Source organism: Asparagus officinalis, chromosome 2, assembly GCF_001876935.1.
Source record: "Asparagus officinalis chromosome 2, Aspof.V1, whole genome shotgun sequence".
Classification (NCBI taxonomy): Eukaryota; Viridiplantae; Streptophyta; class Magnoliopsida; order Asparagales; family Asparagaceae; genus Asparagus; species Asparagus officinalis.
In genome coordinates, this window is record NC_033795.1 from 10,784,082 (window position 1) to 10,794,617 (window position 10,536).

Sequence of the window (10,536 nt, forward strand, 5' to 3'; positions counted from 1 at the left end):
GATGAATACATATGAAAAAGTATCGTAAATTTATGTATCCGGAAATAGGGAGATAAAACCTATTTGCCGCAGAACGATTGAGTAAGAGTATTACAAAAGTATCGTTAATTCATGTATCCGGAAATAGGGAGATAAAACCTATTTGCCGCAGAACGATTGAGTAATAGTATTACAAAAGTATCGTTAATTCATGTATCCGGAAATAGGGAGATAAAACCTATTTGCCGCAGAACGATTGAGTAATAGTATTACAAAAGTATCGTTATTTCATGTATCCGGAAATAGGGGAGATAAAACCTATTACCACAGAACGATTGAGTAATAGTATTACAACAGTATCGTTATTATATGTATCCGGAATAGGAAAATAATAAATCCTATTGCCGCAGAGCGATTGAGTAACGAGCATTACAAAAGTATCGCTATAGTACAATATGATGCACATATAGATAATTGATCAGTTGTAAGTTTTACCTTCTATGATAAATTGCCCGCGAGTAGGGTATTTTCCTTTGAGAATTTGTTGCACCCGTTATGAACGGCAGATATATTTGTTTTAGCTTAGTTGGTATCCTCTTATATTAGAGCAGGTCACTCGGAAGTAATTCGAGATGAGATGATTATTCTTTATGTTGGAGATTGGAGTATTTATCATTGATTATTTGTTTTTCATTCATAGAGAGTTATATGAATGATTTGATATATGTATGTACTGACTCTATTTTCTTATATACTCCTACCCCTTCCCCTGGGGAGAGGTAGTGATGATCTCGCTAGCGCTTTGACGCTCATTGTTTCGCTAGCGCTTTGACGCTCGTTGTTTTCCCCCCTTTCAGGCAGCGAGTCTGGCGCACGGAGAGTCGCAGGTTGATGGGACTTCTTAGTTGTCCATTTAGTTACGTATCATACTTTGTAGTTATTGCAGAACTCCACATGTAGTTGATAAATTTTAGAATCTAGATTTGTATTTTGTTTCATAGAGTTGAGAGCTATTGTGAGACTTTGTTTATGTGACTCATTGTATTCGAGATTCAGTTCAGACTCAGAGATATGTCTATTTTATTCCAGTTGGGCTCATTATTGATTTTTCTTATGCTTCTTCTGTGTATATCCAGTGTTGTCCTATTTCTATTTTTACCTGTCTGTACCTTCACCTATTTATTGTTCCACTAGAGAGATAGTGATTGTGATGGTGAAACTTGTCATAGCATGGTGGTTGGTGCTTGGCAGGTTTGACAATCCAGGTTTCACCTGGGACTGCAGCCTTGTGTGAACCCTGGGGCGTCACATGTGCGTACACAGGAAGATCCTTCATCCCACCAAGGCTTACTTCACTCTCAAGAATAGCATTCAAGCCTTGGTTGACGCTGACATCATAACGTCGAAATGAACCGCATGAGAACGGTTCAAGAATAGCATTCAAGCCTTGGTTGACGCTGACATCATAACGTCGAAATGAACCGCATGAGAACGGTCTCCTCCGATGAGTATAAGAGGTTAAACTACTTCTCACATTCCTCTGATGAGTATAAGAGGTTAAACTACTTCTCACATTCATTCGACGGGTTTACGAGGTTAAACATCTTCTCTTATTTCCAAAAACAGAAAGTTCCTGGAGAATATTACTCTTAATATTATTAAGGATAACCTAACAATGTGGCCGAATACAATTGGATTTAGGTTCGCCAAAGAGCTGGGGGTGGGATACCTCAATACATTCCAAAAGGAAATTCCGGAAGGATACTACACATGGTATTCTTAAGGATAACCCAAAACCGATTATGCATGGTAAAAACCAGTAATCAGAAAAATTTATTTTTAATCATCATTAAGAACCTCCCACTATGGCTATTTAATCATTTCCAAGATGACTAAAACCATCCTACTGTGACTTTCGGATCACTCTTTCATTGAGATGAGATTCAACGACTGCATATAGTCAATCTTTCCTCACAAAACTCTCAGGTGTAATTGTGGAGTGCTAGATGATTCACGGTCCTCCACCACAAAGTCCCTCACTAATCAAATTACACTTTGATATTTAACCATTTTACTATATTATATTATTATCTATGGATATGATCCTGCATTTCGTGAGAGGTAATCGATAAAAATCTGCTTTTATTGATCATGTGAATGGATATATTATCAGATAGACATAAAATACTCTTCCTGATAGCTAGCGCAGCATGTGATCGATCATTTATAATATAAATGTGGCATCTTTAACCAATTGCCAAATAATTACTATTGTGATGAATTTGCTTGGGGTTGTCACAAACTTCAATATTCATTGTTTTCAAAAAAAATCCTTGGCTTACTAATTATTACTTGTTGAGATTGTTGCCATATTGAATAAGGGACCAAATTAAAAAAAATCCTTGGCTTACTAATTATTACTTGTTGAGATTGTTGCCATATTGAATAAGGGACCAAATTTGATCAATATTTACTTTCATACTTTAATTAAGTTACTGTTGGGTGTTGGTGGTAGTGATCAATTAAAAATTCTTAGAACAAAAATAATTTATAAGTTTGCAGTAAATCAAACAATGATCTTGGCTTTTTAAGTCAAAAAACATTTGAATAAACTTAAAATTTTGAAATATTTTCTACATTACTATAACTAAAATTCATAATAACAATTACAATATCCCAGATACGTATATTCATCCAAGTTTAGCTTAAATTCCTTTACATTAATTTTTTTTAAATATTTAAATAAAATACTAATAAATCTTATAATTCAATTATACATATTTGAACTCAAGATAAATCTTACTTATTTAAAGTAATGAAATAAATATAAAACAAGAATTTTTTAATATTTAACCACGTGCATTACACGTGCATAGAAAATAGTATTAAAAAAAGCAGAGAGAGGGCGGGGCGTATTCAAAATATATCATACACATCACGTCACGTGCCTGTTTACACTAACCTCTATACATTAGAAAAATTAATACGAAAACCCCCCAAACAATTAATGATAGGATAATTTTTTGAAAACACCCGATTTTCAAATTTATATAACAAAATCGACTCTTTTTGAAAAAAATCAGTAAAACCGATCCTTTTCAGATGAAAATGGTCGGTTTTGCTGCAGAAGAGTTTTTCGAACTGCATGGGACTAGCACGGGAGTCCCGTGCATTTCGTTTTTCGAACTGCACGGGACTAGCAGTCCCGTGCATTTTGTTTTCTTTTTGAATTGCACTAAGCAGATAGTTTTGAAATGCACGGGACTGCTAGTCCCATACAGTTCAAAAAGAAAACGAAATGCATGAGACTGCTAGTTCCGTGCAGTTTGAAAAACACTTCCTCAGTAAAATAGACCTTGCTTATTTTTTTTCAGAAAGGGTCGATTTTGCTATATCAATTTAAAAAATCAGGTGTTTTCAAAATTTTATCCTTAATGATAGTTTAATGGAATTTTCTTTTTATTTTTCTGTATACACAGTTATTCCCCTCTTTATTTTCCTGCAATATTCGAGATATAATCTCCCTTCTGGATTTTTCTACTGTTGTCACGAGTGACCGCACTTCACAATGAGCCCCCTCATTATATCTTCTCCATTTTCACCATTTCCCTCGCAAAATCTCACCATATAACCTCAAAAAAAAAAAAAGGAACAATGGCGAATAATATCGGAGTTGGAGAGCTGAAACCCAACAAGAAAGTGATACTAAAGAATTACGTAAATGGGTTTCCGAAAGAGAGCGATATGGAGATCGTGAGGACCGAAACTGTTCGATTGAAAGTAGCAGAGGGATCAAAAGCTGTTTTATTAAAGAATTTGTACTTGTCTTGTGACCCTTATATTAGGAATAGCATGTCCAAGCACGAGGAGGCCAATTATGTCCCTGATTTCGTCCCTGGATCGGTATATTTGCCTTTTTAATATCTTAAATTTTTTTAGTTCTTTTCTAGTGGGTTCTGTGTATTGAGGTATTTGGGTACATGGGTTTGCTTGGTTTTGGGGGGAAATTGATTTTTAATTGTGTTAAAATTGTTTTATTATTATTATTCAGGTTGTAGTATAGCTTTAGAATATAAAATCATAATCCTTAACCTTCACTAGAATTTTAGAGATATAAAACCTCCATTATTTGTACCATAATTAGAGCATGGGTATAGTACAAGTAATCCTCAAAATAATGTCGAGATAACCTCAGCATATCCTAATATATTCCTAAATTTACCTTCAAATTATAGCATATATATTTATACATGTTACAAATAAAGGCACAAGCTCCTATCCAAGAGTCTTAATTGTTCGATCCTCCCACTACTTCTTAAAGTGCAAAATGTCACCACTAATATTAAAAAAAAAAAGCAGAGAGAGGGCGGGGCGTAATCAAAATATATCATACACATCATGTCACGTGCCTGTTTACACTAACCTCTACACATTAGAAAAATTAATACGAAAAACCCCCAAACAATTAATGATAGGATAATTTTTTGAAAACACTCAATTTTCAAATTTATATAACAAAATCGACTCTTTTTGAAAAAAATCAGTAAAACCGACCCTTTTCAGATGAAAATGGTCGGTTTTGCTGCATAAGAGTTTTTCGAACTGCATGGGACTAGCAGTCCCGTGCATTTCGTTTTTCGAACTGCACGGGACTTGCATTTCGTTTTTCGAACTGCACGGGACTAGCAGTCCCGTGCATTTTGTTTTCTTTTTGAATTGCACTAAGCAGATAGTTTTGAAATGCACGGGACTGCTAGTCCCATACAGTTCAAAAAGAAAACGAAATGCATGAGACTGCTAGTTCCGTGCAGTTTGAAAAACACTTCCTCAGTAAAATAGACCTTGCTTATTTTTTTTCAGAAAGGGTCGATTTTGCTATATCAATTTAAAAAATCAGGTGTTTTCAAAATTTTATCCTTAATGATAGTTTAATGGAATTTTCTTTTTATTTTTCTGTATACACAGTTATTCCCCTCTTTATTTTCCTGCGATATTCGAGATATAATCTCCCTTCTGGATTTTTCTACTGTTGTCACGAGTGACCGCACTTCACAATGAGCCCCCTCATTATATCTTCTCCATTTTCACCATTTCCCTCGCAAAATCTCACCATATAACCTCAAAAAAAAAAAAAGGAACAATGGCGAATAATATCGGAGTTGGAGAGCTGAAACCCAACAAGAAAGTGATACTAAAGAATTACGTAAATGGGTTTCCGAAAGAGAGCGATATGGAGATCGTGAGGACCGAAACTGTTCGATTGAAAGTAGCAGAGGGATCAAAAGCTGTTTTATTAAAGAATTTGTACTTGTCTTGTGACCCTTATATTAGGAATAGCATGTCCAAGCACGAGGAGGCCAATTATGTCCCTGATTTCGTCCCTGGATCGGTATATTTGCCTTTTTAATATCTTAAATTTTTTTAGTTCTTTTCTAGTGGGTTCTGTGTATTGAGGTATTTGGGTACATGGGTTTGGTTGGTTTTGGGGGGATATTGATTTTTAATTGTGTTAAAACTGTTTTATTATTATTATTCAAGTTGTAGTATAGCTATAGAATATAAAATCATAATCCTTAACCTTCACTAGAATTTTAGAGTTCTGACAATTGTCATATGTCTGTCACCCTTTGCCGAAGCCGGAAACACTTGTCCATATCTACTGATCAAATAATATATTTTCCAAGTGAACATGATATCAGAGTTTGCTTGTTATTTGATAATTACATTAATGACTTACAAGAAATGTTATGATATGGAGGTAGATGTAAATGTTGTGGGTAAACCCTGCATATGATAAGTGCTACAACAATCTAGGAAGGATAAGATAGCATCAGGGTTCTAATTTCACTTGTTATATTGGATAATTTCCTAATAACGGAGCTTTTCCTTGGAGCATTATTGTTTCTTAATGCAGCTCACACTGTAAAAGGACTCAGGATCACATCCATAGTCCTTTATTTTCTTTTACATGTTAGTTTCTTTTTAATGATGGTAATGGTTCCTGTTGTTATGGCACAGCCCATAAGTGGTTTTGGCGTCGGCAAAGTATTGGATTCTGGGCATCCAGATTTCAAGGTTGGTGACTACGTTTGGGGGATGACTGGATGGGAAGAGTACAGCCTCGTAACATCACCAGAAACCCTGCTCAAAATTAAAGATACCGACATACCCCTTTCTTACTACACTGGACTCTTGGGTGAGTTCATCTACTTTGAGATTCTATTCTTTCTTTTATTTGATATAATTCTAGTTGCAAGTGCCGGTTTATATATCTTGAATTGGCTTCATTTATTGATGCTGTATCGCAATCAGTATCTCATTGAGATAATTTTTCAGTTTTTTATTTGAAAGAAATTCAATGTTTTATCTGTTTGCTCTTGAGTGCTATAACTGCCAGAGTCCACGTAGTTCTGAAATGATTAATGGAGAGAGATTCACTAAAATGGGGGGAGTTTTTCACCATTAATTTAAATTTTACTTTATGGTATGCCAAACTTAATTGCATAGCCTTCAGAAGTATTTGTCCGTTGAACTAAAACTGAGTTGTTTCTCTAAATGCTCTTCATAGTTCTACACAGAATGTTCGATACATGAAAAATCAATAAAAGAAAACAATTTCTGCTTCTATCCCATATTTTTTTTTTCTAAAATCGAGCAGTTCTTTGTTTGTTCTAATATGCAGATGCTCAAGGAGAAACTCAAACTGCTCGAAAGTGTGCTTAAATGCCTGTAGCTAGTAATTATGCACATAAGTACAGACAAAATATATCGGAAGTGTGTAGACAAAATGAAGTGTTCACCTTGGAACCTGTGTGTCTAAAAGAGAAGTGGTAATTTTAATAAACAAGAGAGTAAAGTTGAGATATTACCAAAAAAATTTAACTTATAACCATAACGATGATCTTATACTAATGCTTCCGGTGGATATCAGCCCAATGTCTTATGCAACCAAAGAGTAGTTAAGACTTTATGACTGCATAATCTCGTAAACCACTTTGATTGGTAATAATTTCCTATGTTTCCACATTTGTCTGCAGGCATGCCAGGAGTAACAGCTTATGCTGGATTTTACAAGGTTTGCTCTCCGAAGAAAGGGGAAACTGTTTTTGTATCAGCAGCTTCAGGCGCAGTTGGCCAGCTCGTCGGACAGTTTGCTAAACTGATGGGCTGTTATGTGGTAGGAAGTGCTGGATCTGATGAAAAGGTATGCGTGCTTGAGAGCTACTTAATTTTATCCTCTTTTTTTCGTTAAGTGGTGAACGACATGATTTATTTTAGGATTATCTGTAGATGCACCCCTTGAATTATTCCCATCCCTTGTATGAGAATGTAGCTACTTATTGCCTTTATTCAAATTTGAGTTAATTGTGTATAGACCCGCTGTGGTATAATAGAACCCTGCTATTTGGCTCGCGGTCCAACCGCGAGCCAAATAGCTTTTTCGGGTATAATATACTACCCCTCAGAGAAAGGGATTTTTTTTTCTTTTTCTTTTTTTTTTGGTGAATAGACCCATGAGGGTAAAATAGTCAAAAAAGTCACTTAGGGGTCTGTCTACAAAAGCAAAACTAGAGGGTCCAAGACAGCTGTACTACAGTGGCTTATTTCACAACTAACTATTGTATTTTATTAACACATAGAGCCCCAACACTCATGACAGCATTATTTTCATGTTAGTTTTTAAACTCACATGAAAATCACATGGAAGTATTCTTGTTCTTGGAAAATGTCTACCTCTGATCTTGATTCTATGGGAGTTTAAATGTTATGGAGAAAATAGAGGTCACAGGACCAGATGCTAATAAAACAGGATATTATGATAAGTAGGTACACCCCCATAGAATATATAGGTGATCATACTTTAAAATATCTGAAAGGTGGAGCGATAATTTGAAGAAAACATGCTAAAATTATTTCAACATCTCCTATTCATAGATCCGCGCCTGCCATAAAAATTAAGGTGAACGTATAAGATTAGTCAATAAAATATGTGGGCAGCACACAAGAAATAACTGCCTAAAACGGTTGCTTGTATCTTTGTGAAAAAAATTGATGGGCATGTCAATTGCATAGTCTGAGCCTATTTATCCTAAGCTTTTCCATGGATATATTATCTCAGGTTAATCTTTTGAAGAAGAAATTTGGGTTTGATGAGGCATTCAATTATAAGAAGGAAAAGGACCTTAATGCAGCGTTGAAAAGGTCAGTTTCATGCCTTTACTTTTGATTGAACTGATATTTTTCTTTCAAGAATTGTGGTCGCTACATCATTCTAGAGAATTGAGCATTGTACTATAGTGAATTATGATTGCTTTGCGGTATATATCTAGTTTTATCTCAGTGAGATCCTCACTTAAAAATTTCATCGTGGCCTCATATTTTTAGATAGTAAGGGTGTTTGCTGACTAATCTAAGGAGGCTCGCCTCGCTTTTTGCCTCGACAAAAAAAAGGGTGTCTGCTGACCTATCTCATTAATTAAAAGGATTAATCGCGGATGGAACCCCTGTATCGTTGTTTTATGTGCTACCTCACTCATTCTATTTTTGCAGATAAACCCCTTGTGTGACATTTTCTGACTCTTTTTCCCTTGGAGAAAGAGAAATTTGTGACAGATAGACCCCTGAAGATAAAAGAGACAAATATTTTCGCTTATGGAGTCTGTGCAAAAATAAAACTAGTGGGGTAGTAAATTTGAAACAGTGGTGAGGCTTCTAGCCCTACTTTTCCCCCTTAAAAGAACGATAATACAAGGGGTCTATCTGCAATTAACCCTATATAAAAAATGAATACGGTTGGATTTGCTCTTGGACTTGCCTCCTCTTAGTTTCCCTTTAACCATTAAAAAACAACAAAGATCATTGGATTTTCATATGCCAGGTCACTATCTAAAGAAGAATTTCAATATAATTTCAGGTGCTTCCCTGAAGGAATCGACATCTATTTCGAGAACGTAGGCGGAGCAATGCTCGACGCTGTTCTTCTCAACATGAGGAACCATGGCAGAATCGCCGCATGTGGGATGATATCTCAATACAACCTTGATAAACCTGAGGGTGTACACAACTTGATGTTTGTTGTCACGAAGCGATTGAGGATTGAAGGGTTCAATGCGTATGATTATTTCCCTATTTATGATCAGTTTTTCCAGAAGACTGTGCCGTATATAAAAGAAGGAAAGATCACTTATGTGGAGGATGTTGTGGAGGGGCTTGAGAATGCACCTGCGGCATTGATTGGTCTGTTCTCGGGGAGAAATGTCGGGAAACAGGTGGTGGTGGTTGCTCGCGAGTAGGAGAGGGTTATACGTATGAAATTTGGTGTGAATGAAAGTATTTTGATAAAACTTGAGGTATAGATGGTATTGAACCAAAAATGTCTTGAGTGTCGTCGCTGTGTTTGTATGTTTTTCGCACTAGGTGGTGCTTTTTTTATGCAATAAACGTGTCTTATTGACATCGTATACATCCATTTTGTTTGTTATGCTCTGAGTATGTCGATCATTTGGTCTTAGGGTTCTGGATTTATGCAGTGTGACTGATGCACCTATTGCTATTCACAAGAATTATGTGTTCTAAGTGAGGCGTACGATTCTTAAGCTTTTGACTGGATTTTGCCGGTAATGAGCTCCACACATAATGTAGCATGAGCATTAGAAGTGCACAAATAATATCCGTACCTGAGAAAATATCTGCATCTATATCCGTTAGGATATAGATATGCAAGGTTATTAAAATCTGTAACTAATAGGATATGGTTACTGTTGATGTTATGTAATCGCACAGATAAACTGATAGGAACTGGGTTGATTAGGGGTTGCTAACTTCTGCGAATATCTTGTTTGGAGTTGAACTGTTCTTCCCTGCACATGTAGCAACTCGTATGAGGGCGGGGTCTAATTCCCCCGTTGTTCCTCTGACGATCAAGTTAGCAAGGTACTTAAGTGAGGGAAAATGGCTAACTGTAGCAGTTCTTAAATGCGATGGAATGGAGAAAAATGTAGAGAAATTGCTTACATTCGTGTTGGGAATAGTTTTCCCTTTTATGGTAATGAAGGAATTACATTCTGGTCTCTTCAGTCGAGTCTGGGCTAGCGGCTGAGTCAGCGTCGACTTTACAGGTGTCAACTGTGGAGTGGTCGCGAAATGGGTGCGGTCACTTTGGCATCATGAGACGGGATAGGCGGCGTGCGAAGCCAGCGTGGTCCGATGTGCCATAAATAGTATCGGGGATGGAGAAATGATGGCACATGTCAAGTATTTAATATGATGTCGACACGCTGTCAGCGAGGGGCTCAAGGTCGCAGTCACCTTTTGTCTTGTATGGAGGGGTGTTGAGAGGTACCGCCTTTCGAGTCGGCTCTCGTGAGATGTCGGCCAGACAACTAGTCGAGTAGATTTGTGGCAAGTCGTCTTTGACTAAATGACCGACAAGTACCGCCTTTTGATTAATTCATACAATACCTTCCTTGTGAGATTCAGCATTTTTCTATACTATAACTTGATTGTGCACTTGCAATCTCAACATATTCACAAACACACCACATCAGTTGGCAGAGT

At 36.4% G+C, this 10,536-nt stretch overlaps 1 protein-coding gene across 2 annotated transcripts; it reads left to right on the top strand.

Moving 5' to 3' along the window:
• On the top strand, positions 3,455-9,502 carry LOC109830230 (2-alkenal reductase (NADP(+)-dependent)-like). 2 transcript variants are annotated; one of them, XM_020397439.1, is made up of 5 exons: positions 3,455-3,882; positions 5,998-6,175; positions 7,017-7,183; positions 8,099-8,181; positions 8,894-9,502. In XM_020397439.1, the coding sequence occupies exons 1-5, from the start codon at positions 3,634-3,636 to the stop codon at positions 9,270-9,272; spliced, it is 1,056 nt and encodes a 351-aa protein (XP_020253028.1). In that variant the 5' UTR covers positions 3,455-3,633; the 3' UTR covers positions 9,273-9,502. The 2 variants fall into 2 exon arrangements, with proteins under 2 accessions (XP_020253028.1, XP_020253027.1); XM_020397438.1 differs by lacking the exon at positions 3,455-3,882 and adding an exon at positions 4,992-5,368.

What these genes read in the sequence shown, in the direction of transcription:
- LOC109830230 (XM_020397439.1), top strand. Translation starts at nt 3,634, where the DNA reads ATGGCGAATAATATCGGAGTTGGAGAGCTGAAACCCAACAAGAAAGTG. An exon ending in CTGATTTCGTCCCTGGATCG is followed by an intron (nt 3,883 to 5,997) that starts GTATATTTGCCT and finishes GTTATGGCACAG; the next exon opens with CCCATAAGTGGTTTTGGCGT. An exon ending in CTTAATGCAGCGTTGAAAAG is followed by an intron (nt 8,182 to 8,893) that starts GTCAGTTTCATG and finishes ATATAATTTCAG; the next exon opens with GTGCTTCCCTGAAGGAATCG.